Consider the following 27,620-nt stretch of genomic DNA (forward strand, 5'->3'; position numbering starts at 1 on the left):
GTCCAAGTCACAGCATGCAAGTCCCCACCTCTGATATTAGTTTCCAGTTTTTTTATACTTTTGATAACCTGACCTCCATGTGTTTGTTTGTCTGGCTTTGTGGCAGTACCAGTAACAGAAGAAACCCCATCGTCACTTTGTCTGACCCAGATACTTTCACCCCTGTCTCTTCGCTAACAACATGCGACGCTAAAAGCAGCTCCGTGACAGAGCAGCGGGTTTAATGGGCTCTCTTTAGCCCGGCTGATGGAGCAGAGATGGGGTTCACCAAGAGCTCAAGTACATTCTAAGTAGTAAGACGTACTGAATTATACTGACATGGCCTTTACAAAGAAAACTATTCAGGACTTCTTTGGCTCAAGAGCTAAGTCAGATTCATGTTGCATCTGCGCTAATGTTTCCCCGAAGATGTTTGAAGACAAAACTCACCTTCTCATTTTCGGTCCTTGATGGATTTGATAGCATTGCCTTGTGGTCTTTATAGAACAGTGCTTCATACAGTAAATTCATCAAAAGTCCATATTAAGATGTTTTCTGATCTCTGTTTCCTCATCACAATCAGACCTGGAGTTGGGGTTTTTTCAATCACGTTTAACACACAAACCCTGCAGATTTAGGCTGAGTTCTTCTCTCAAATGGAAAACACTCTGTTCCTTCTTGTGATGTCATTAAGTGGTAATACAGGAAATGCTCCACTACATTTCACTTCACTAGAATCATTTGGATACTTTTAGCCCCCAAATTGCAAATATCTACTAAACAAAAGATAAAAGGTAATCAGTTAAAGGTGCATTGTGTGACTTTTTGGGTAGAGAGTCCGCCACCTGCTTGTCTCCATGGAGATGGCATAATTACTTTGTTTGAAATGTCTGACAGTATGGCATTAAATGTATCCATCTTCCATTCATTCATCCATTCATTATTGCTCAAAGAAATATACACCAACAGTCAGCGGGCCATCCTCCACACTCCATCCTCTACACCAGGGGTTTCTAACTTTTTTCCTCGGGTGAGCTACCTTTACACAATGAAAACTGCTCAGAACTACTCATTTTAGAGGTCGGAGGGAATAAAGTGTACATAAGAGCCATGGCAAGACTTAGATGGGGTAGAGTTAGATAAAACATAAACCAGGGATCTCCAACCTGTAGCTCAGGAGCTACCTGTTGCTCTCCACCCCTTCTAAGTAGCTCGCCATGGGATTTTTAGAATTATATGTATTGTGGTTAAGAACTAAAATCAGATTATTTAACACTGTAAATGTATAATTTTGATTCCTAACTTGTGCACTAATAAATGGATAAAGGCAGTGTTTTCCGCAGCACTTTATAGTTAGAGCAGCCACCTTGACAACAATTGCCCCCCGGCTTGAGCCTCCGCCCCAACACCAACTTTCTTTCCAATAACCAATTTTCTGCTCTTCTACTTTCTCTACTTTCTTACAACCGCTAACATTAGCAGCTCTCTGGCATTTTTGTTTTGTAAAGGTAACTCACCAGAAGAAAAAGGTAACAGACCCCTGACATAAACCATTATTTATTTATGAGTGCACAAAGTCAGACATCAAAATGATGGATTTACAATAATAATAGGCATTTAATTAATCAAATTTGAGTTACTCAGAACAATACATACTTGTAGCTCCGGAGCTACTGGTTGGAGACCCCTGTCCTACACAGATCTGCCCGTTATCTTGGTCTGGTGGCATCTCCTGCTTGTTACCATGGAGAGAGTTAAGTTTAGTTAAGTTTAATACTATACTGTGAACCAAGCAAAGCAATTACATGGTTATGGAGACAAAAATGTAGGCAGATCCTCCACCAAAAAGGTTATATAGTGCAGCTTTAACTTGAAAACTACCAATTCATGACATCACAAGATGGATCAAAACATTTTGAGCTTTGGAGATGTAGACAGACTAATAATAAAGTGTTACTCAAACATGTATGAATGAAAAAAAACACAACTCCAGGTCTGTTTTTGAGGAGAAAACATTATAACACAGCTTAAAGCTCATAAGAGTCCATTTTGCAGAATACAGGACCTATAAAAGGTTCATCTCGAGGTCATACACATAAAATAAGCTTATATTTTAACATATTATTTTCCTGAACAAGTCTGCGTTAAAACCATTTGCTGACAGTGAATTCCTGGGCAGGATTAACCCCATAATGAGAGGTGTTTAGTGGAAGGTGAGCGTGTGCAGAAATATCAGAGAAACTGTATCCCGGCTTCATTAGCAGCAGTTTATCTGGGCCACACTACACTGTTTTCTTTGGGAGGCCCTGCCCATCATTATCCTTGTTCAACATCCTCACTCTTTAGTCATTCAGAACAGTCCAAACACGAGAGCCCCTGGTTTCCCCTGGGCCAGACAGCAGCTCCTGCTGGAGACTTGTTACATCTTAACCTCAACCATTACAAAAACAGGCACACCTCAGAGGCATGTTTTCTATTGCATCAAGATTCAGTTCTGTAAAAACTAACATGGTTTTCAGACGACCTCCATGTAAAGGTGTTAGCCACAGAAGAGTGTTGTTGCCACTTGTACAGGCCCACACAAGTCAACTCCATTCATACTGTCTACTGGCTACAGGATAAAACATAAACAGTATGTGAAGCTGACTACATGAAAGAATAATCAAAGACTAGTCAACACTTTGTCAGAGCCTGATCCTGTCAGATCTCAGAAGCTCAGCAGGACTGGACCTGCTACTTGGATGGGAGAGCGCTGAGAAGAGCAGGTGCCACAGTGGGGCGCCAGTAACAAAAACTGCTGTTGTGTTCTTAGGCAAGACACTTCACCTACATTGCCTAGTCTCGAATGTGGTGTGTGAGTGTTGGTCGAAGGGGCGAATGGCGCAGATTGGCAGCCTCGCTTCATTCACTCTGCCCCAGGGCAGCTGTGGTGACAACAGAGTGGAATGAATAATGCACAAAAGTCTTAATGGCCTTAGACAATCTGGAAAAGTGCTATATAAGAATAATGCACTATTATTATTCAAATACCAAAATAATCTTTTGTTACGACCCTACCTACATTAAGAACCTTTGGAAAATTGCTTTAACTAAAAAAAGCAATTCCAAATATCTTCAACTACATCTGACAATGCAATAATATAATAATAAAATATTATGTTCTCGTGCATAACTTTAAAGGTCAGTATTTTGTATTAGAAGGAAAATCAAGCAGGTGCAGAGTGAGGAGAAAGCCACAGTCCAGACAGACACATGCTGCGCTCATCACTGCTCATCCTCCACACACCAGGAGCTGATGGAGCTCCACACTACAGTATCTGATGGAGCTCACAGCAGCCTGGCACTGAGGCTGTTACAGAATCTGAACGGAGAGGAGAGGCCAGTGGAATGACAATAAACTCCCCGATGTACAAGTGATATTACACAGAAATGAGGGAGGTTGAGAAAGAGAGCCAGAGTGTGTGTGACCTGAAATAGTGCATGAGTGCTTGAGTGCTTGGTTCTAGTTTGTGTAAATTTGTCACGAAATTGATGGTATTATTAGAGACTCTCATAAGTGTCCTCCAGTGAAGTGTTAACCTCATGTTGTCAGTGACTGTGTCAGCTTCCTGTCCACTGCCTGATCTGTGTGGGTGCTGTTGTGCACACAGCCTGTTGTCGTGCTGGAGTATGGCGGCCCGGGATACCTTGATGAGTGAGTGCAGACTCCTCTCTCTGAACATGTTCTGGAGGAAGCTGCTGTCCTCCGGCCGGCTCACATGAGGCTGCAGCTGTGAGGGCAGAGCTGCCAACAGTTCATACAGGCCTGCACACAGAACACACAGACACAAGAGCACAGGACAGGGTTAGTGCGAGACAGACAAATTCAGACATACTAACTAACTAATAATATGTATCCTCTGGTGAAATGACTTTTGTAGTCATTAGCAATGTTGGGAAGGTGACTTTTGAAACGTATTCCCCCACAGATTACAGATTACATACACCAAAATGTAGTTTGTAACGTAATCCATTAAATTACTTAAAGTGAGTAATGTAATCTGAATACTTTGGATTACTTGATTTGCTGTACAGAAGCAAAGACGAGGAAATCTTCACATAAGATGTTTTGTCTGATAAAAGAAAATAAAAAACCCAGACTTTACTGAACCGTATTAAAAATATTATTGATAGAAGAGGAGGAGACACGGTCCGAGCAGCATGGTTTAGTCCTGGTTTAGTCCTGGTTTAATCCTGGTTTAGTCCTGTTTTTGTCCTGTTTTGGTCCTGGTTTAGTTCTGGTTTAGTCCGGGTTTAGACCTGGTTTTAACCTGGTTTAGACCTGGTTTAGATCTAGTTTAGACCTGGTTTTAACCTGGTTTAGACCTGGTTTAGATCTAGTTAAGACTTGGTTTAGTTTCCGGCAATGAGTGGAATTACCAAAAAAAAAAAAGAAAAGAAAAAAAAAAGTGGGATATAGCCCAAAATGTGAAAACAGGAAAACAGGAAAATACCACCATGTAATCCATTTAATTCAACAAAGTAACTGTAATCCCATTACCACTCACTGAAACATTAACTGTAACTGTAACTGCATACAGTTACTCATAATTTGTACTCTGATTACATAATGCCAATACATGTAATCTGTTACTCCCCAACACTGGTCATTAGTAGTTTGGGTTAGGTTAGACTTCATTGCACATATGACCTAAAATATTAATAGTAATTACAAGATATTTAAGCTTGAATTTAAGTTTGGGATAAGTAAAAAAAATTCCCGTTTTGGCAAATCATTTGGTCTGAAATAACAGTAAGTATTGAAAAAAAGAAATCTCGACACATGTAAAAGTCCTTTTCTTGCATTTTAAGTATTACAAACTACCGAGCTTAAGATTTAAATCCTGAATTCCTGCAGTTTTAACATTAGATTTCACAATGAGAAACAAAACATCTTTAACTCCTCATTTAAAACTTGAAAAACCCTTAAACACACATTTAGACTTTCCAAATACCACAAATAAAAAGAGACTGTTATGAGAAGAGGACATTTATAAAGACAATCACAAACTCACAGCAAACGGAGTGAACGCGAATATGTCTTAAATCAAACCATGACCACTTCCATAGAGTACGAGCGCTTGGTAGAAATATATTTGTTACATAGGAGTTTTCTTGTTTGGGCTGACTTCCAGTAGCTGTGGCTTTGCTGAACTAGTCCTGGGGCTGTAACATATCCAAGAATCAAAGTCAAACTGTTCGGAAATCCAGCAGGTTTTCTAAAGAGGCTCGCGAAAGGGAACAGTGATTTCAAACTCAATTTAAAGAGAAGCGGGGCTGAGAGCTGATGGTTTCAAGATTAAACAGAGGCAGAGTCAATCACAAAAGCAGTTGTCGAATGGGGCCCTTTCCAAATAGTGGCAATGCATTGTGGGAGTGCAGGAGAAGCCAGTTGTTTACTATAGGGATGTAATAATATCTCACAGTATGGTCAGAAAATAACCTTTAGATAGCTACCGATTTCACAATGCCCCAAAAAGACAAATGGTTTGAATAAAAACGTGTATAATGTTGGTTACAATGAGCAGCAAAGCATCATGGTCTATGTAGTTCCATCAGATTTTATACTATGCAACTACAACAAAACAGCTTTGCTAATGATTTTGTAAAAGTTAACACAAATAGTAAGACTTTTTCGATTTTGCGTGACCGTGTTTGTTACTTCTCTGGCCTTCAGCGTGCACAGAGGTCCATGGTCCACTCGAATTAAAGTGACCTTAAAACAAATATTTGCTCAAAAGTCACTGAGGGCATTTTGACTATGTGAGAAAATCTAAACACATTTTCAGCAGACTTCTCCAGACGTCACGGCCAAAATAAACTCCAGCTTTTTGAGAGATCTTCTACTCCAAGACAAGGGAGGAGAAAAGTATACGAAGGCAAGAGGAGCAGACTCAACACGAGTGACTGAAAACAATGGTTGACGTTGACGCTGGACGAGAGCTATAAGGACTGAAGTGTTGGCTTGGCAGACCGGGCAGAGGAAGCGTGAGTTGGCACCGGAGCACGTTTGGCAGCGGAGATGATGACTGAACTCATGACATGGACTGTGGCTGCTGTAGAGCAAGTCAAGACAAATGGACGACCCTCTGCCAGCTTCCCTGCTGGACTTCCCATTTGGACGTCACAGTGAAAACAAAATTGCGATCCGATCCCTATGAAGATGTTGAAATCGTCCATCTGTGCTTCTCCGTTTGACGCGGCTCTCTTGAGTGAGGATTTAACCAATGACAATGTCGCTGGATTTCCACTGACTGCAAGTGCGGTGTGGTAAGTGCTCGCAGACTTTTACACCAACTACGACAACTGCAGTGCCTATTTGACCAAAGCGATGCGGTTTCACGTGAGTTCACACAATAATTCACGTGTAATGACCTGAAATCCGTTCCAGACCACAGCAGGGTCCAGCAAAAATAGACTTCTTGCGAATTCTTCCCGTAGACCCACGCCTCGCCCGTACCCACACTCCTCAGAGGTCAGGGTGGCAGGGTGCAATGGTTTTAAAAGACTTTCTAAGTTCAGACTGCAGCCTGAAGTGCCCAAATCTGATTTTTTTGCCCCTATGTGACCTGTGTCTGACCTTTTAATGACATGTGCTCCTAAAACCAATACATATCTGATCTTTTGACATGAGACTTCAGTCTGAAGGTCACATTCATCCCACCTACACATCAGGCTCGGAATCTCGTCAATTTAGGAAAACGAGGTTAACGAATTCATTAATATTTGGGGGGATCACTGTATTCAGGCCAAATTGAAGGGGTCTTTTCAGAACTAGGTGTTTTTTTTAAGGCAAAGAAATGGCCAAGCGCTGCTACAGACGTCCTGGCTCTAATGTCAATGAAAAATAAAGAGCCTGAGCCAAATACAAGGAGACTAAAGACTCAAACAAACAAAACGGCCATGGACGTGTAACCTGTCCATTTTACAAAGAACTGGACCATATTTTGGGAGACAAGCCCAGCGTTTAGACAACTTCCATAAACACTGAGCACACTCGTCACACGCTGTGTGTGACGTCCTCCAATGCGCATATTGGGAAGATTAAAGTTCACAGTGGAGATCACATACAAGTCGTAATTAATTGGAAATGTGAAAGACCTCGCAAAAAAAAAAAATCTGATTTCACAAAAAAATCCGAATTGAGCATTAAGCCCTGCAGTCTGAACGTAGCCTGTCTTGCGGAATGCATACGAGTCCCGAAGTGCTCTTGACGCAACTGCAATATGGTGGCTGCCTGAATTGTAGAGTATCAAAAGTAACAAGAGGAGGTCAGAATGGACACTGGAGCCCACTGAAATCCTTTTCCTTTTAGACATGGTTAGTTACTGTGATCTCGCAAACACAGCTTTCATACCACAACAGCACAGCAAAGTTTCACTCTTCATGCGAGTGGTAGCAAGTTTGCAAGAATATCACTCCAACACAGGAGTCGCAGATGCTCAGTTTGAAGTCTGAGTGAAGCTTCAGAAGATGTAGTTGGTTGTAGACCGTAAAAACAAACCTACTCAGTGTACACAAAGCAAAATAATAATCTAGGCTGCAGAAAATCATGACTTCTTTTCTGGTATATTGTCTATAAAAGTGAAAAGGAGATCATTTTCAGAAACTTTTTGTATTTCTATCCAATAACAAAAAAAAAACTGTCCAGAGAGATTAGAACACTACCTTGACTGACGACAGGATTTAAAAGTTTGACACGGACACTCCATGTTAAAATCCTTAGAACAAGAGAGCATAAAGTATTTTCTGGCAATGGGCTCTTTGTTCCTGTCCAGGCGTAGGAGAACTTGCTCGGTATGCGCTCGTCTGATGCAACAGTCCTGGGGTCCTCATTATCCTGGACAAGCCCACCTGAGGGCGGCTGGCCTCCTAACCATTTACAACCTGGAACCCCCACCAGAACATCTCACATCATCTGAATAAAAGGTGATTTAAAGAGACAGGGGATGAGGTGGGGGCAGATGAGAGTCAGGAGGGAGGGGGATGGAAATGTCATTACACCGAGCAGAGACAATACAGTAGGTGGAGATGGAGTGAGCCGATGGAGAACCAAACCCAGGGGTAAGACTCTAAGCCAAAGTGTATTCAGTCATGAAGATAGATGGTCTGCTCAATCAGTGGTAAGAAAACAAGTTGTAAAACCAGATTTTAAAAAGTATAAAAAATTTCTGCTAAAATATATGTTCAAGTATCTAAACCATAAACTTTAGATTTGCCTTATTTTCATCTCATTTTATTGAGAAACTAGTAAAAATAGTAAACAGTGTTGTTGTGATAATGACTGAATTATAGTCAACACTAGAGTTGTAAAAAGTATCAAAAATCAGACACTAATGGACATTGAAACTATCAAAACTAGATACTACACTAAGAGGCATTAAAAACGCAACAAAGTTAAATGCCAAATTATTTTAAATTAAAAAACTTTGTACACGAAAACTGTTTTGTTTACGATCAGTCATGGGTTATGAAACAATGGAGCCACACGTTTCAGCCCAAAGAACAAAATAACATGCTGGACTGTTCCAATCCCTACTTTTCAATGTGTGAGTAATAAGGACATCATTTGAAAACTTTCAATGAGTTCTTTCGATGATTTGAGCTCAGCTGGTGAAGGCTTTAAAAACCCGGAGGAAAAATGAAAGATGTCACACACGGTCATCGTGCCACGTTTAGCAGCAAACGAGAGAGAGGAGGCCATTGGTGCCAACTTTAACGTCCGCATATCACACGCATCTGTCAGGAGTGTCTGGCCGAAAACAACGTGCAGGTTATGGACTGACCGCCTTATTCTCCGTGTATGAATCCGATAGGACACCTCTGGGACAATCTGGATCACCGTGTGCGCTGTCGTATTCCACTTCCAGCAACTGTCGTGGATCTTCGTACTGCTCTTTTGGAAGAGTGGGACACCATTCCGGTGGCCGAAATCAACGCGCTTATCACTTCTACGCCACGACGAGTGCGAGCGTTATTGGATGCAAACGGCGGACACACAAGATATTGACATTTGTTATCTGTGGCTGAATTTTTCTTTTGTTTTTTCAATTACCTTTTCTACTGTTGGTTTTGTCCTTTCATGTTCAATATCATTCAAATTTGTAACACTGAATTCATTATTAAATTGACAAATAATATCTAAAAATTAGACTATTGCATTTTTAATGCCTCTTAGTGTATTTTGAGTTTAGTATTATCATTAAAATGAACCAATGCTATGCTCTTTTCTGTTCTGTGTTCTAAGCCCATATTCTCTGCTGAAACAGACCTGGAGTTGAGTTTAGTTTCATTCACATGATTAATACACAAATCCTGCATGCAGTAGTTTCGACATAAACAATCATGACCCACAGGTTGGCAGTGTGATTCCAGTTCCCACCGATGAATCCTGTCATTGTGGCCTTGGGCAAGACATTTAACCCACTTCGACCCCAGTGTCTGCGTACATCGGTGTGTGAATGGGTGAGTAGTTCCTTGATATAAAGTGTTTTGAGTGTCTTGAATGAGGAAAAACGTTGTATAAAAATCTGACCATTTGCCATTTACCATATTTGGGCTGAGTGCTTTTCCCAAACGGAAAACACTCAATCTTGTGATGTCATGTGGTAATAACGAAAATGCTGCACTGGGTTTTTAAACTCCATACACAATTATTTTGATGATTTCAGCTTATGGCAACAGGTAGCTGTTAACTTGAAACTACCACTGCATGAAATCACAAGGTGGAACAGAGCATTTAGAGTTTGACGTTGTAGACAAACTAATTATAAAGGATTACTCCTCGGCTACGTTCAGACTGCAGCCTCAACTGATCCAAATCTGATTTTTTCATCCCCATGCGATCTGTATCTGATCTTTTAATGACACAGATCCAATTTTTTCAAATGTGACCCAGGCCACTTGTGCTCCTGAAACCTGTACATATCTGATCTTTTGACATGTGACTTCAGTCTGAACGGCCAGATCCACCTACACGTCACAAATGTACACATTTGTACGCAAACGTTCTTCTCGTCATATGAAAATTGCGTATGAAATTGTGTATAAAATTGCAATTGCACCACTCTTCACTCCGCACCCACATGTTCCCTTCTACAGACGTTGCTGCCACAAAACTCCATGGCCAAAAACCTCGTCCTTCTCCTTCTCAATCTCCTCCTTAAAACAAATAAGCTGTACATGTTCTGCCTCGGGTACGACAGCATCTTTAAAATCTCCAGGTGCTCAATGTTGGCGTCCATGTTTAGGCGACGTAAACACTGAGCACTTGTGAGTCGTGTCCTCCAGTGCACATGCAGGATACTTTTGAGCCATTTAAAGTTCACACTGGAGATCACAAACAAGTTGCATTTAATTAGAAATGTGAACGACGTCGCAAAAAAATCTGAAGTGAGTATTAAGCCCTGCAGTTTGATCATAGCCAAACATGTGTGAATGAAACAAAACACAACTCCAGGTCTGTTTCTGAGGAGGTAACAACATTATAACATGACTTAAAATTCACAAGAATCCAATATGTGTAATATATGACCTTTAATGTTTAAACTCATATTCTATTGTCTAAATAAAGAGTGTTTTACCATCATCATGTCATTGGAATTGGTACAAGTCTACTCTTTAGTATCAAAATAGACTTTGAAATTTTAGCATCGTGACAACACAAATGAACACTTATGTTTAAAATGTCCATTTCATCACAAGGACATTGGCTTTTTTAGGTTAATGCGTCAAACTGAACGCTCTGACCTAAAACATGAAATCTGTTTAAATAAATCTACTGTAAGTGCTGTAACTTGGCCAAAATCCAAACAAGGTCCAGTCCACTGAAATTCAATCTACCAATAAAAGAAATGAAACGGCTAGAGAGACGGACAGAGCAAATGAGCCAGTCCAGTGCCGCAGCAGTGGTCAGACGGCTGCGTGGACGGACACAAGTGGAGACGTGGGGGCGTGTCCAGCTCTGCACCGCTAAAGGGTGGATGTGATTTGTTTTGGACAGTGTTTCCTGGCCTCTCTCGTGCTGCGGGCCGGTTGGAGTGGAGCTGGCACCATCTTCCATCGGACCACGGAGGTTCTGTTGTGGAGCGGCCCGAACCGGAGCGGCCAAATCAGTCCCTCACAGCTTCCAGTCAGGAGGAAGTGAGCTCTTAACTTTTCACAGAGACTTTCCCCTCTCACGCCCACACCCCTGTGGCGGTTAAACAAAATCACAGTGTTTTTAGCGGCGAGTTCTTATGTAAATGACAACAGTTCCAGACAATGAATTACATTAAACATGATACAAGTCAAATTGCTGCTCACTTCGGTCAACAGCCCTAGAGGGTTTTGTAAGACAAGAAAATTAGAAGGAAAGGCCTTACAACACAACTGGGCTGTGATCCTAGCCATGACTCCAACTTTGTTTACGTACACATTACTCTGGGGAAAAAATGGCCTCTGTGGGAAAAGTTGGACTGGTTTAAACTTAACACAAAAGCTTTGAGTTATTGTCTGACAGTACAGTGGTGAAGTGAGGGACGAGTTCAGTCTTAGTTCTAAAGCTAAAGGAAGATACATACTGCTCCAAATGAACATGTCCAAACATGGGAAATGAGCGAGTCTGTTCCTCTGAGCTGTGCCCTCTCCCAGGTGCTGAAAAAGTTATGGGCTGGTGACACTGAGAGCAAAGTTCAGGACTGGCTTCAGTTGTCAAACATTACTAGTAAAAATGCGTTCCTGTCAGCACAATGACTCAATTACTGTTGATAAAAATGATTTGTTTTGTTTTTTCACTGAATAAACGTAATCTTGGATATTTATTCTATTATTATTTAACTATCATGATTCATCAAAGCACAGCATTTTCTGTGGGATTGTCGAACAAAAACCTTGGCAGAACAGAGGTTGCTAGAGAGAAATGGTCTTCCAGTAAACGTGCCAAACATTAGCACACTGATCTTCCTTGTTTGTCCAACCAAAGCTCTATGGTTATGGTTTTAAATTAACCATTGCCAAAAAAAATGAGACCGTGTAATCCTCAATTCATCCAGGAGTGGCTCAATGTAGACACTGTTTCATCTGCGGTCATCTGGACTCTGTTTTTGTGATCAGGATGTTTTGGCAGAAGCCATGTTCAATTTGATGGTAACTACCATGTGGTAGGTAAAAGTGCCATTACACAATAGGGGCATAACAACCCATAATAATGTTAGCTCAAAGGCACGACAGTTACAGGCAGTCACTGTAGCCCTCCTCCCTTTGGGACTGGACTTAGTCAGCGTAGGTAAGGTTAGGGCAGTTTCACACCTGTTAGACCAGTTAACTGGTTTGACTGGGGCCTAAAATTCAAACACTGTCTCAGTTTCCATTTGGTGCGTCTATGTGTCTTGTCACAGCCTATTTCTCACAGTTTGATCATCATTCTGTGGTTTATTTTGTCCATGCTCAGTGCACTACAGAAGCTTGTTTAATGCGTGTTGGGCCAAATCGAGGCCAGTTAGCGTCCACATCACAAGTGAACCGCACTGGAGTACACCTGAAACAGTACCATACGGATCTTTAGTCAGCACCAAATCAAACTGGTCCATTTTCACAGAGCACAAACAAACCAAACTCACAGGTGTTCCGAATTCTAGTCCTCTTAAAGTGTATCAAGTGGTGTAGATCTGAAAGCCCCCTAAATTCCCAGTGTTACAAGATAGTACTATTGAATTTAAAAAGCCTTCTGTATGGGAGCCGAAATGTCTTCAGAAAAAAAAAAAAAAAAAAACAGTGTCCAGATGACCACCCATGGCAGAATGGCATGTATGATCAGATCAAATACTGTATATTAGAATATAAAATTTAAAAAGTGCATGAACATGGTAAAAAAGAGAACATTTTAGCATGTTACACTCACCTTCTCTGGTTAAACAAACAACCGCAAAATACTTTGCAAGTGAACAGATTGAAATTTATAGTAAAAAGGCAACGTTGTGGTTTGGCAAAACCACACTGTACAACATTTGAGTACAAAGATAACAAGAAGCACATAAAAAAGTAGGTAGTGATGGCTTTATGAAGCGACCATGAAGGAATAACAACTCCAGCGCTGATGGTTCCTGCATTAGTCCTGCACACAGGTTAATCTCTGAGGGAAGAAACCTCAGACAAACACTGAGTGGGCTGAAAGATTTAAGTCGTGAGCGTGCCAAAGAAAAGCACAAGTTTGAAGATGTTCTCAGACAGCACACGTCATGGATGCACTGCCCCCTGCGACCACATCACTCTTCATTACAGTAGCAGGAGGAGCAGCACGGAGAGCCAGTCCAGACCAGACGTGGAATTATAGAGTATTACAAAATATATTAAGCGAGCAGACGCTGTGACCTGAAAACATGACTTCAAATGCAGCGTTCTACTTAGGATGGCAGTGGTGGTGCGTGAAGAGAGGTAATACAGTGTGGAGGGCTGGCCGGAGAACAAAACAGCCAGCTCTGCTTTCTGTTAGAGCCAAGATGGAGGCGGATTCACGCACCAAACCACCCTCTGTTCAAAAGGATGTGGACTTACACAATACACCGACTACAAATGAGCACGTGGTGGTTCAATTCCAGCTCCTGGGCCCATATATATACTATACCTGGAGATGTGTTTTGTTTTATTCACACATTTAACAACCTCATGTATTTAAGCTGAGTTCATTTCTCAAACAGAAAACACTCTGTTCCACCCTGTGATGTCATGTGGTAATACAGGAAGTGCTCCACTGTGTTTTAAAACTCCACACACTTTTAACTAGAATAATGTGGATAATTTCAGCTCTGGAATTTCTAGGAATCTCTACTACACAAAAGGTAAATGGTAGGTTAACTTGAAAACTACCATCGCATGACATCACAAGGTGTAACTGAACATTTTGAGATTTGGAGATGAGTTTTTGACAATATTAAAACATGACTCAATTTTGTGTAATATATAAGAATATATAGGACCTTTAATATGTTTGAAAATGCCTTGGAATCATTTTGTAAGTGGAAAGTGCACAAGAACAAATTAAAGGTGAACTATGTGTCTCCATGGAGATGTTATTGCTTTGCCTCGAATGTTCCATGGTATGACATTACATATCCATCTAGCATTTATTCATCACAGGTGTTTCTATTGCTCAAAAATACAATAATTCCTTCTGTGAATAGGGGCGACTCTTCACAGATCTGAACTGTAATGTAGCGTTGTGCTGTAACCTGCTCGTCTCTCTTGTGATAGGTTTAAATCAGGGGTCTGCAACCTTTTTCCTCCTGTGAGCTACTTTTACAAAACAAAAATCCCAGAGAGCTACTAGTTTTAGCAGTCACAAAAACTGCTGTAGGGTCACTGCAGCCAAGTGGTTAAAAACTGTTTTTATCAGCTACAGAACATCACTACACTCAGACCACTTTCATCAAATGCTAATCTTGAAATGATTGTTCACCCTTCAATTTCAAGAGTGCTGTTCTCTTTTTACTAGTTTTAACACTTCTACACTTAAGCGGCTGCAAGGTTTTTATCAGGAGTGAACAGGCGAACACAGATTACACCAATTTTATCTTTACTGCTCTGGCTTCCTGTTAAGTTCCGTGTTGATTTTAAAATCTTGGTTTTAACTTACAGAGCTTTAAATGGACAGGCGCTCCAGTACATCAATGATTTACTGAGCCCCTACTGCGCAGGCCACACTCTCTGGTCCTCAGGTCAGGGCCGCTTGATGGTCCCAAAGACCTGATTTAAAACTCAGGGGGAAGTGTGCTTTCAGGCTGTGGCTCCCAAATTATGGAATGCTCTGTCCCTAGCGCTCTGTAGACTTTTTTGTTTTGTTTAAAGCAGCTCAAAACACTGTGTTTTAGACAAGCTTTGAGTTGACTCTATTTTTTTATCTGTGAAAGGAGCTCTATAAATAAAGGCTTACTTACTTACATTTAAATGCCTATAAAACAAACCAATATTAATTTATTAGCACACAAATTTAGGCATCAGATCACATGTATCACATGATACATGTACAATAATAAAATTAATCAATCAAATTTTACTTATTCAGCACAATACGTGTCATTCAGAAATCCCTTGGAGAGCTACTTGGAAGGGGGTGGAGAGCTACTGGTAGCTCCTGAGCTACACATTGGAGAGGTTTAAATTATACTGTGGAACGTTCTAGACAAAGCAATAACACCTCCATGGACATCAGGCGGCGGGGCTCTCCACTAGAAATGTTACGCAGTGCAGCTTTAAATCCCCAAAACAAAATAAAAGAATATAATAAGGTGAAATTAAATGTATTTGATTTGATTTTAAGTCAAGAAAGTGAGAAAAGAAATCAACTAATGAGCAACAACCAAAAACGTGCACTGACCAAGACAAGCAACAAGAAAATGGAGATGACCCAAGAAGCACTGAATGGGTCAAATGCAGAGGACAATTTTCCCTACAGGGACAATAAAGCGTACCTCAACCTGAGCCAAACTCTATTTAAATCATGTTCTCTTAACAGGTAATGAGTCACGAAACATCACGAAAAAAGTGGTACGTATAGATTGAGCACACAGATACATCATTCTACTACTGCTTATTTGAAAGGACTTTCTGTATGTAACCTCTGGCAGAACTCCTAAAGTACCTGGACGTCGAGAGTAGACCAGGCCCGCACTCCACGCGAGTCCCGAGCCAGCGCGTCCGTCTGGAGCTGAGGACTAATGATAAACGCGAGTAGTTAATGAACCCAAATCAGTAAATGAAAGTAGAACGGTGCCTGTTTTCATGGCCTTTACGAAGTGTGGAAATGGCCAATCTCAATGCCACAGTCGCTTAGCATGGTTGAGTCAGACGTAAGGGCATGGAAAATGACTTCAAGTGGAGCGGACTGGTCCAGGTGCAATCAAGCGTCGCGAGGCTTTAATTAGGGGTCCAGATCTTCCAGGTTGTAGGGCCTCGACGTAGAAGGAAACAGAGGAGCTCACCTTCGCTTTTCCTCCGGGGGCTCCGTCACACCTCCGGACTTCAAAGACCTGTCAGCGCGATGAGAGCGGAGCCGCGGACAAAAGCGCGGGCCTAATCAAGCTAATAGGACGCGTATCATCTGTCGCTATGATTTGAGAGAGTAGTTAGCGGCCACAATCACGGCGAAGATTGAGGAGGTCGGGGAGGAAGCACCTGTAGAATTCCCCGAAGTCTGTTGGAATAAAACGGCGATCTTGCTTCAAATTAGCCTTTTAAGCTAATGAAAGATCGATTATGTAAAGAAAGAAAGAGGAGGAGAAGTGAAATGGAGTGGAGAGGTTGTAAATGTCCGTTTGGAGCTGCTGACAGAGGATGTGTTGTAGACAGATATATGAGCTGTCAATAAGAGTGCAGGACGATGCCAGTGATTTTTGGATCTCCGGCGGTAGTTACCAACCAACCCAACATACTTTTAGCATCATGACCCAAAACATGAACAATATAATTATCCAGCTATGTCCTGACCAAGCCTAGCTCAACATCTGGAGTTTGGCCAAGTACAGAGGACCCATGGGGACTATAAAGGTTTAAGGGTCTTTCATCCAAGTTTGTGCGATCAAATCTTTTATACTAAAATGACAGCACGCAGCAGTCATTTTTGCACCAAATTTCATCTGCTTATGCAAATGACCATGTTATAATGTTCCACTGTCAAACATGTCTGAAGAGTAGGGTGGTCCTTATTGATGAACTTTTAAAATCATATGGTCTGACTTCCCCAAAATGCTCCAGTTGAGGAGAAATTCATGGTCATTAAGGTTTTATGAAAATACATTAATATTTATAAGTAGCTTAAATGCCCTAAAGTTTCTGGAGCTGATGCAGTTTCAGCGTTATTCATCATGATCATCATTTGCTTATATATAACATACATCACTGTTTCCCAAAGACTGAGCCACAACCCTCAGGTGGGTCGCAAGAGATTTTTTTTTGGGTCGCCTTGTCACGATCTGCATGTAGGTCTGTGATATACAATTCTGACACATGAGAGAGTGAGGGAGCCAGCGAATCTGCCTGCCCGGAATGAGTGTTCCTGCAGCTAAAGTTGAGAAATGCTCGCTTAGTTGTCCAAAAAGAAGGGTCATCAATCAGCAAAGGTTGGTGCACTTCAGGGAAGTGAGAGGAGTCAGGAGCCAATCCGCAATGAAGCTGGTACAAGTGTTGTTAACACTGAAAACACAGATGGAAATGAGGCTGGCATTAAATCTGTGGAGCAGGAATCTGAGCCTCCTGCATCCTGGACTGGAACTACAAAACTACAAAAACACAGACAGGCGCACCCATCTCATTAGAAATGTTGAAATGTTAAGACATGTTTTGTATCATTTCTAATCTTTTTGCAACTATTTTGTTCCAGTATTGCTGGTTCAATTGAATGTTGAAAAGAAAAAGAAATGTTCTACATTAAATGTTCAAACAGGCGACTTCTGGATCCTTTTATTGCTGCTTCAATGTTTTTCATTTCTGTTTAAAACTTGAGTTAAACTAATTGTTCAGAGATACGATCACTCAGTCAATAATAAAATATCCTCATTAATGTTAAATAATGCTCAAATTCACCTTTACTTTGTGATTTATGAATGTCTATTGACTTGGGACGCTAAGGTTTGTGACTTTTAAAATATGGGTCCCCAGAAAACCAGTTTGGGAAACACTGATGTACATTCTCATATTAGTCCTAGTCATATTAGGCTCATATTAGTCTGTCCATGGAATAACTGCCATCCAAACTAAAATTCAATATGCTGAGGTGAATTCTTAAAAAGATGATGGTGCAGTGATGACACTGACATGAGGGAATAGAGTGTAAGAATGTACCACTGGTGGGCCTAGCATTGCTGAATCAAACTTTAAAGAGTCTCAGACAAATACTTCCCAGAGTTTGACTGAACTTTGCAGGTGTTCAATGGCCACGTTTACATTATGTTTTTTTTATTTTAATGCTTAATTTTTCAGTCACTATCATGTTTTCTTTCATAAAATTTGATTCTTTAATTGTGTGACCTTCAGTACTTTAGCAATAATGAGGATCACAATGACAAACACTTCAAGGTCTTTGAGCTCCTTTAAATATGCATGGATTTTTGTGAACCTTTACAAACCAACTTTTTATTAAATATTAAATATCTAGGTGGTCAGAGAGAGAATTTATTATTATTATTTTTTTCCCACTGGATAATTACCACCTTAATGAAGAGGTTTTAGAGGTCATCTATGCATGTTTGAGTATTTTAGCAATCTCTGCTTTGTCCTATTCAAACCCTCCATATGGTTAGTTGTAAGATTCTGTACAAGGCTCCACCCACAAGCCTACGTCACCCATGCTCCCACATGACAATTCTCCATAAATATACAAAAACATGATACAAAGTGTACACTGCAACTTAACTTAACAAACCTAATGCAATGTGCAGTAGTTTCATTTGCGAAATACTGATTGTGTAGTGACAGTACTCAGTAAGTGGGGCAAGTTAGAGTGTCCAAAACTGTGGAACTTAGAAAAATTTTATTAATACACTGTTTTCAGCGAATACAGCATTTCCAAAAGAATAAAAGGTAAAATGGTGATCTAAATATGTTATGTGTTAGCAGTTCATAGCCTATAGCAATAAGAGTAATACGAACTCAAACAAAGCTCTGTGATCGTCAAAATGAATTAGGTAAACGAGTGTGTAAAGAACTTTAAAAAGGAGCACAAGTTAAATACGATTAAAACAGTGTTAGTCCTCGTAGTCCAGGAGTAGGCTGCGTCAGTGGGATTACTCATGGGAACGAAATAAAGCATGACTTCAGGTGTGTTTTTGATGAAGGAACGTTATAACATGCGGACAAAAGTACAAGAAATCTCAATTGAGCATAATGCGACTGTTAATATTTCCAGGCCGGACATGAAAGAGCGCAGTTTGTCCACGTCGGCTCACGGAGGCTTTTACGCGGCAGACAAAACACAGGAGCCACGCGGAGCTCGCCAACTTCAAATGACCTGCCACCTCCGCTTACTGCGCCCATGCACCAGGGACAGAGGCTGGAGTGATCTGGACACGGCCATGGCCAAGTTCTCACCAGATCTGCGCGCGTACGAACGTCATCCACCAGCCTACGGTAACAAAAGCACTTAAGGAAAAGACCTCTTCGATTTGCACTCTGAAGACTTACGCTCGACACTGCCAAAACAGCTATACGGTTCTCCTTATGCAATTGAGCATGTCCTACATAAGAGGTACAAGAGGCTGACCCAATTAAGTTTTGTTTTCACTGGAAAGGTGCAGCACAGACCTGCGTAGTGCAAGTGCATAGTTTGCTTCCATTGGCAATTGGGTACACATCATTCTTGTAAAATGTATGCAGATACGAGTGCATGGTCAACATTATAGATTTATCAATGGTCCGCTTTTCCAAACTTTACCAGCTATACCAAAAAGGTGGAAAGTTAAGTCTGTGCACCTACAATAGAGCTGTTTTGATCATTTTCTGCTAATAACCAGCTTTGATCAGGCATGAATACATGTCAGGTGAGAAGGGTGCGCGAGGGGACGGACGGGAGCATTCACTAGTATATGCACTAGTGTTGTAGTCAGTGTTGGGAGTAACGTGTTATAAAAGTAACAAATTACTGTAATGCATTGCTTTTTGCTGTAACACAGTAATGTGAGGCAATACAGGGGAAAATGTTCATATTTTACTCGGTACAAATATGAGTAGCATGTTACAATGCTTTTTTTAACCTGGATTGAAGCGGTGGGTTTTTTGTTTTTCTTCATACAAATTCGCTAAAATCACTGCGATATCAGCAGCGGTGAAACACCAGAGACGTGCCCGCGTAGACCGTCCAGTGACCGCAAGCGAAGGGACCGGTGCAGAACTCCACGCTCCACGGAGCTAAAAGCAGCTGATGCCCGATCGCGCTCGGGGGTTTTCTCAGGGGCGGTCCTAGATTCCAAGTTCTAGTCTAGTCTAGTCCAAGATTAGTCCTGGTTTAGTCTTGGTTTAGTCCTGGTTTAGACTTGGTTCAGTCCTGGTTTAGACCTGGTTCAGTCCTGGTTCAGTTTTGGTTTAGACCTGGTTCAGTCCATATATGGCACAAAAGTTCAGCATCTTCACAGTTATTTTGGTGAGAGAAACTTAAAAGTGCTGCAATAGTCGTGTAATGTCTTACATTTTAAATACAGTAATATTGTAATGTAATGAATTAATTTGAAATGACAATAACCAGCAATAAATAACGCATTACAGTTTTAAAGTAACTTGCCCAACAGAGGTTGTAGTCCGGATTAATCGAGACCAAAACCAGGCCGAGATCACAGGGTCCTGAGACCGATACAAGACTAAGATTAAGACCTCTGAGGGTTGAGACGACACAAGACCAAAAGCATGATCCATCGAGACCATTTATTTATTTATTTGAGACAGAGCACAATTTTTACATGAACCTTAATAGTAGAGATGCATTGTACATCAGGTTGTAGCATCAGTGATAATTTCCACCTGTCGTCCCTGGGCAGGTTCACTGAGTGACTGTATGTAACTGACCTTGGCTATCAACTGTTCTTCATGGAGACCTATGTACCATCTTTGTCATTGTCTACATTTATTTGTATTTTATAGTTATTTTGACACACATATATATCAATGCTTTTATAAATCTATCTCAATTTAACCTGATAAATGTTAGTTTAGGCATAAAATAAGCCAAGCAAACTTTACTGCACTTAAACACTCTGTGCCCCCTTTTTGGACCCTCACCCACAGTCTGAGAACTTCTTCTTTAAGAGAACTTCCTCTGGCACTTTACACAAAACTACTTCAAAGTAAAGAAAGTGGGTAGGATTTTTAAACTTGTTTTTTTTCACATTCCTAACTGGTATTACATTCTCTTACTGGTTTTACAGTGGGATTTACCGGCCTCTGCACATTTACCAAACCAAATGCACATCGTGACAAACAGATTTATTTGGCATTTTATTTGGCAAACTTCAGCTCACATATTGCAGTAGTCCTGCTCTGCTGACACTGTGGCATTGATTTAGATTCTCCCCAAATCTTTTCTCATCAAATTTGCACGATTCATGTAGGTCACCTGTTTTGGCTTCAGAACGGCAAATTTCGCTGAAAGGTGAGAGATTTTCATACCTGTTTGATACTCGCAGCTACTTCACAACTCCCGTGTTTATAAAGGGTCTATCAACCTTTTTCTTACTTTACTTTCTACGACATGACAAAATGAAATGCTGAACCTATTACAATTATAATGTTACCCTTTTAATTTGATTTATTTTAAAAAAAGAACTTTGAATGTAAATGTGCCTTGTGTTTCTGGTGGAGGGTCCATCACCTGCTTGTCTCTATAGATATGCCATATGTTACAGTTCTACCTTACATTTATTCACTTGCAAATGGTTTTACTGCTCAAAAATGACAAGAAAAACAGGCATTTTGTGAGTGGAGTTGCCTTTGCACAGATCTGACCTGTAACTTGATCTGGTTTGGGCTCCATGAAGATAGAAAGGTTCAAGTCATACTGTGAAACATTCCAGTCAAAGCAATAACATCTCCTTGAAGAAAACACATTTGACGAACCCTTCGCCAGAGAAGTTACACAATGCACCTTTAAGTTTCATAAACATGACCAACCTGTGTCCCCAAATACAAGATAAATATGTTCAAATCAAATACCGCTTTTACTGATAACAATTCTAATGATGATTTATTCTTAATTATAAAAACATTGGACATGATGGGCCTGTTGTTTGTGTTGCGTTTTGGTTCAAGATGATTCTCCAGTCAGAAAACAGAATGAGCCTCACATGCGTCTTTCATTTGAGCTGCCAGTTTCAATGCTGAAATTCATTTGGTTTAAACCTAAAATGACTCTTCTGCAATACATGCTGTCCATATACTGAAAGACTTGTATATGTGTCCTCCATATACAGGGCAAGGCTCTGGCAACAAACACTGATTGTAATCAAACTGCTACACATTTCCTTTAAAAAGCCCTAACAAGATAACTAAATGGCTTTTTTCAGGTGCTATTATAATCAGACAGTGGGAAAGTGAGGCTGGATCTAATAAAAATGACACAAACATGAGCAAAGGACACCATTCTAGGTCCAATTTTAAATCAGTGTCTGAAAGAGTTCCAAGTTAAGAGTATATTATTTCAAGCACAGTGAGCATGTCCAACTTTCATTGACCAATTCAGCGGCCAGTGTGTTCTTTGGACACGAGAACTAGAAAACGTCTCAACAAACCAACACAATTTCTTGTATGTCTTTCAGCTGCACATACTAAATTTGGATCTTATACTGGGACTATGAAGAGTTTTTGTTTGGATACGACTGGAAACGGGGAGCAGATCCAGAGGTGAGAAATCTGTGTTCTGGTTCTGTGTTTGAGAAGAATAGATCCTGATAGGCCTTCAGTCCTTTTCTTAAACATTATAGTTCACAGTGAAAGGCCAGATGCTAAGGATTCTGGAGTTCTGCTCTAAAACTTCACTATTGGTCATATTATCTGGACTGAGGCTGCACAATGTGGAAAACATGTCATACATGACACTGTTGAATATTTTCATAACGATATTTCTGCTTTCCTTTTGACGGTAATTTTATTCATTTCAAAGTGCCCTGTATTTCTGGGCATAGACAGTGCATATATAATCGCTTAATCAGACAATGACTTTATTATTTGACTAATTATTTTATTTGTAGAAGAGAAGAGAAAGCATGGTGTGTATGAAATACATGAACTCTCTTGAGTATGTGGTCTTGTACAGTTAGGTCAGGTACAAGTTGAGATTAGAAATACTTCATAAAGAGCTTCTCCAAAAGCCCCGCCATTACACAAGGCACATCTTCAACCACAAATTTTGTTCAATTACAGTCGTAGTTTTTTGTTTGTTTGTTTGTTTTCCAGGGTTAAATACAGATTCATCCAGGTCTAAATCAATACTTAAAGGTTTGAAAAATATGTAATAATTTTTTTTTTGATAAAAGCCCAAGTATATAATTATTCCATACTTATGGCACTGAAAAACATAGAAAAATGTGTTCTTACTGTGAGCGAGCTTACATCTCCACAAACCAGACTCTTATCTGGCCTGGAGGAGGGCCTTCTGCTTGCTTTCATGGAAACGTTCTTGTGACTATAATACTCCACAGTAGGGCTGGGCGATATGGAGCAAAAAATTTATCTCAATGTATTTTGCTATATCTCGATATACGATATAGATCTGTACAGGAACAATAACCCCCAAAATCAACAGCAAAAACAAATATGACAAATTCCACAAGGTCTTTTTTGTATCGAAGAGCAAAGAGGTCAGGCTTTCATGTAGGAACACAGTGCATAAAAAAAGTATACAAAAATAATAATTTAACTGTAAAATAAAGGAAGAAATAATACACATTATTTTTGATTGAAAAGAAGATAAAACAACTCAAGCTCATCTTTGCATTAACTCTTAACTGTACGATAACCAGAACCATGAACTCCCATAGCTCTGGAGGTTCATTATTTTAACAGATCCATGTTCCCCACCAGCGTGAGGAGCTCTGAGGTTTCCCACAATCCACTGCAGATCAAACCCAACGTTTCCAAACACTATTGTACAAGTTACACTGCAGCAGATTATTCATTAAAATCTTCTGCATAAATAAACTTTTATTGTACATTGCTAAACTTTAAAACATATAAACCACAACAACTATAGAGCCACATCAGCCCGTTTCACATTATAATGTGTTTAATGCAGCTTTGGGCACAGATGTTTATGTTTTACAGAAACACAACTTAAAAGAACATGGCTCATTTGTATAAACTCACTCTTTGTGTCAGGCGAGCGGGACGAGCACAGAGAAGGCAAACAAGCGAAGCGGCAAAATCAGAATTAACTATAACCATTATATCGATATATGTCAGAATTCATTTCATGTTTAAAAAATATCTCACTATATTTTAAATATCAAGATATCGCTCACTCCTACTCCACAGTATGGCATAAAATGTATCTATCTTCATGGGGAATGTTCCTAAGTATGTTTTTAACTTTTTATTTTCATGGAATTATGCAGCTGATTTTTCACCTCCAGAAAGCTACATACATACATCCTTTAATATTTTGCAGTTATTTAAACTAAACTTAAATACATTTTCATTGTTGTTTGGAGAATTGACATTGAAATAATAATTTTATAAAATATTTTGTGCAGTTTGACAAATCTAATCCACATATTTGGTTGAGTCACAAATCACTGAGCCAGAACGAAGCGGATCTCATTTCTCAAGTGCTACCACATGAGCCAACCGAACGGCTAGAATCAGCGGCCTATCTCGCACAAACATGCACAGCCTTTGCCAATAAGTTATTAGGCTATCTGGTAAAATCGTTGGTTGTTTTTTCAGATTTCCATGTGCTCGCACCATCGTCCACTCCTCCGCATGCAGCTGCACACGGCCGCGCTAACCTTCCCTTTAAGTGCTGTCCCGGGGCAGTAAAGCCTGATAGGACGCGCAGGTACACTTTGGAATAACATAGTAAACTTTAATGAGGTTAATAAAAGGGCATGAGCGCTTCAGAAGTGCCGCGGCGGGACAGGTTTACTGGGCACGCTTTAAGTGGCACCACACTGAGAAGCAATGTTCAAGGCAGGAGATGAGGGGAGAGCTGAGCGGTAGCGCTGAAAAGAAATTGAATCGAAATCGCAGTTTGAACAGACACAAAGAGCTATTTTTAACGTACAATAATTTCCTTCACAAACAACAAAATATCCTCAGTTAGAAAAGTAGTTTAGATCTGTACAAAGATGTTCTGAAATGTGACTCTTCATATTTTATTTGTCAATTCTACTGGACATGCTTAAATTGTGAACTTTGAACAGAATTTTATTATTATTAACACATAAACTTCAAATCTATTCATGATGCTTGTCAGAAAAATCACAATGCGATATTCCACATAGAGCTGCAAGATTAATCACAATCAAATCCAAATTACAATTTGAATGGACGCAATAAGCAAACCACAAAGGCAATTTTTGAAGAACCCTAATGTCTTCCACAAACAACAAAATCTCCTTTGTACAAACATGAAATGTGATTCTTGTATTAGCTCGTCAGTTTAGATTTGTCAAGTCCAGAAGAATCTTTTTGTCAATTCTTCTGGACATGTTTAAAATGGAACTTTGAACAGAATTTAACTAGCAAATGTGAACTGCAAATCTAACTGCAATGCTTGTTTCAAAAAAATAATACTCCCTACAACTGTACAACAACACCCTTACGTAACAGATAATACTCCCTACAAGTGTACAACAACTCATCTTTATGTAACACATAATACTCCCTACAACTGTACAATGTAACAGATAATACTCCCTACAACCGTACAACTACTCACCTTTATGTAACAGATAATACTCCCTACAACTGTACAACTCACCCTTACATAACAGATAATACTCCCTACAAGTGTACAACAACTCACCGTTATGGAACAGATAAGCCTATGTCCTCTCAATTATCATATTATCTTTGCACTGTTTTCCTTATTTTTATTACTTTATTTCTGTATTTTATTTTATTTTATTTTACTTGTACAGATACATTTACATTCATTCTTGTTATTTTTGCTACTTATTTGGAATCTATTCTTACCATTTCTCTTTAGTTATTTTATATTACTGTGATGTGTGAGCTCCCGTGTCCAACTCATTTCCCTCGTGGATCAATAAAGTCTGTCTAAGTTTGTCTAAATCTAAATCTAAAGCTGACAGCTCCTGCGATGGATAGGTACACCTAATCCAAAAGGGTTACGCGATGCTGCCGAATCCTACGCACACCGATTAAGAAATTAAAAAACGGAGAACAAAGTGAGTGTCGGAGAAATCGGGGGTAGATCAGAGCAGCGACGTCTTGAATCCGGGAGCGTAAAGATTACCCGAACTCAAATAATAGGTCGGCTTTAACGCAGCCAACGTCTCCTCTGTAACATAAGATCATATGTTGTCACGCTCATCGATTGCGAGCTACATCCGGCTGAACTGGATCACTTGAATAGAATCGCAGAAGTGCACGGAGAGAGAAAGGAAATGGGACTACAAGGAATAAACACCCACACTCTCTCTCTCCAGGAGGCAGACTGACCTCAGAGTAAACCAAGCTCCGTGTCTGAGCATGTCTGGAGATTATGGAGAACCGCAGGACAACTCCTCTGGACATTTTCAAGAGTTATTATCAAAAACAAAACAAAAAGAGATATCTGTATTACTTTGAGCCCATCTGTCCGTCAGTGCCGCCATGTTTGGTTTGTTCTGACCGGTCTGATTCGGAGGATTTAAAAATACCTGATTTTCGCAGTCTTAAAAATGTGAAAAACAGAACTAGTTCGTTTTAAACAGTTTGCAGTGGTCCAGAGTTATTATCTCACTCACTTTATGCGTTTCAAGCGTCGTAATTCCTCACTGGGCTCTTTCCTGGGCTTTCACACGTTAGTCCGGTCCACAGGTTGGACTGGGGACTGAAGTGGCATCACAAATAGTTCGCGAACAACAACGAAGCAGAAACTGTGCTCGCCCACTGGCCAGAGAAAAATCCCTGCCTGATCTGTTACTTGTCAGCAAAAATTAAGACGCATCAGATTTTAACGCTGTCTAGATTTGGATGTTACAAATATATGAGACATATGTGCTACCAGTGTTGGGGAGTAACAGATTCTATCTGCGTATCTGCGTTACGTAATCAGTATAAATTATGAGTAACTGTATTCAGTTACAGTTACTGTTTCAATGAGTGGTAATTGGCTTACAGTTACTTCGTTGAAATAAATGGATTACATGGTGGTATTTTCCTGCTTTCACATTTTGAGGCTAAACCAGGACAAAAACCAGGACTAAACCAGGACAAAACCAGGACTAAACCAGGACTAAAACCAGGACTAAACCAGGACTAAACCAGGACTAAACAGGACGAAAACCAGGACTAAACCAGGACTAAACCAGGACTAAAACCAGGACTAAACCAGGACTAAAACCAGGTCTAAACAATATGACAGCTAACAGTAGTGTGGACATAATTTAAAGTAGCACTGATCTCATATAGAAATCATTTCTCTATCAATAATATTTTTAATATGGTTAAGGAAAGTCTGGGTTTTTTATTGTCTTTAAACAGACAAAACATCTTATGTGAAGATTTCCTAGTGTTTGCTTCTCTACAGCAAACAACTGTCTGTTCATGGAGACTTGGGCTCAACAGACAATTTGAAGAGGAGAAACAAGAATTTTCAGGATGTGGTTGCTACATTCATGTAGTTTTAAAAGGCATGACAATATCAAGTAATCCAAAGTATCCAGATTACGTTACTTACTTTAAGTAATTTAATGGATTAAGTTACAAACTACATTTTGGGGTATGTAATCTGTAATCTGTAGGGGAATACATTTTAAACGTAACCTTCCCAACACTGTGTGCTGCACACTGGGCCATCGGGCACAGCTGATGATGCGTCTGAGCGGGAGAAAGTGACTTCAGGGATGTGATGACTGCAGGATACGAGCGGGCGACTAACCACAGAGTTATAAACACTGTCTGAGAAATAAAGACCAAGGATC

General features: G+C 40.1%; 1 protein-coding gene across 1 annotated transcript in view; it reads right to left on the reverse strand.

Moving 5' to 3' along the window:
* The window catches only part of mpp7a (MAGUK p55 scaffold protein 7a), a 386,727-nt gene that overhangs the window by 268,023 nt on the left and 91,084 nt on the right, over positions 1-27,620 (reverse strand). Inside the window, exon 4 of the mRNA XM_020930757.2 lies at positions 3,666-3,784. Within this exon, the coding sequence (XP_020786416.1) occupies positions 3,666-3,784 (119 nt within the window). The remainder of the gene's footprint in view (positions 1-3,665; positions 3,785-27,620) is intronic.

The sequence above is a fragment of the Boleophthalmus pectinirostris genome, unplaced genomic scaffold, assembly GCF_026225935.1.
Source record: "Boleophthalmus pectinirostris isolate CB_2022bp ecotype Guang Dong unplaced genomic scaffold, ASM2622593v1 HiC_scaffold_15, whole genome shotgun sequence".
Taxonomy (NCBI): Eukaryota; Metazoa; Chordata; class Actinopteri; order Gobiiformes; family Gobiidae; genus Boleophthalmus; species Boleophthalmus pectinirostris.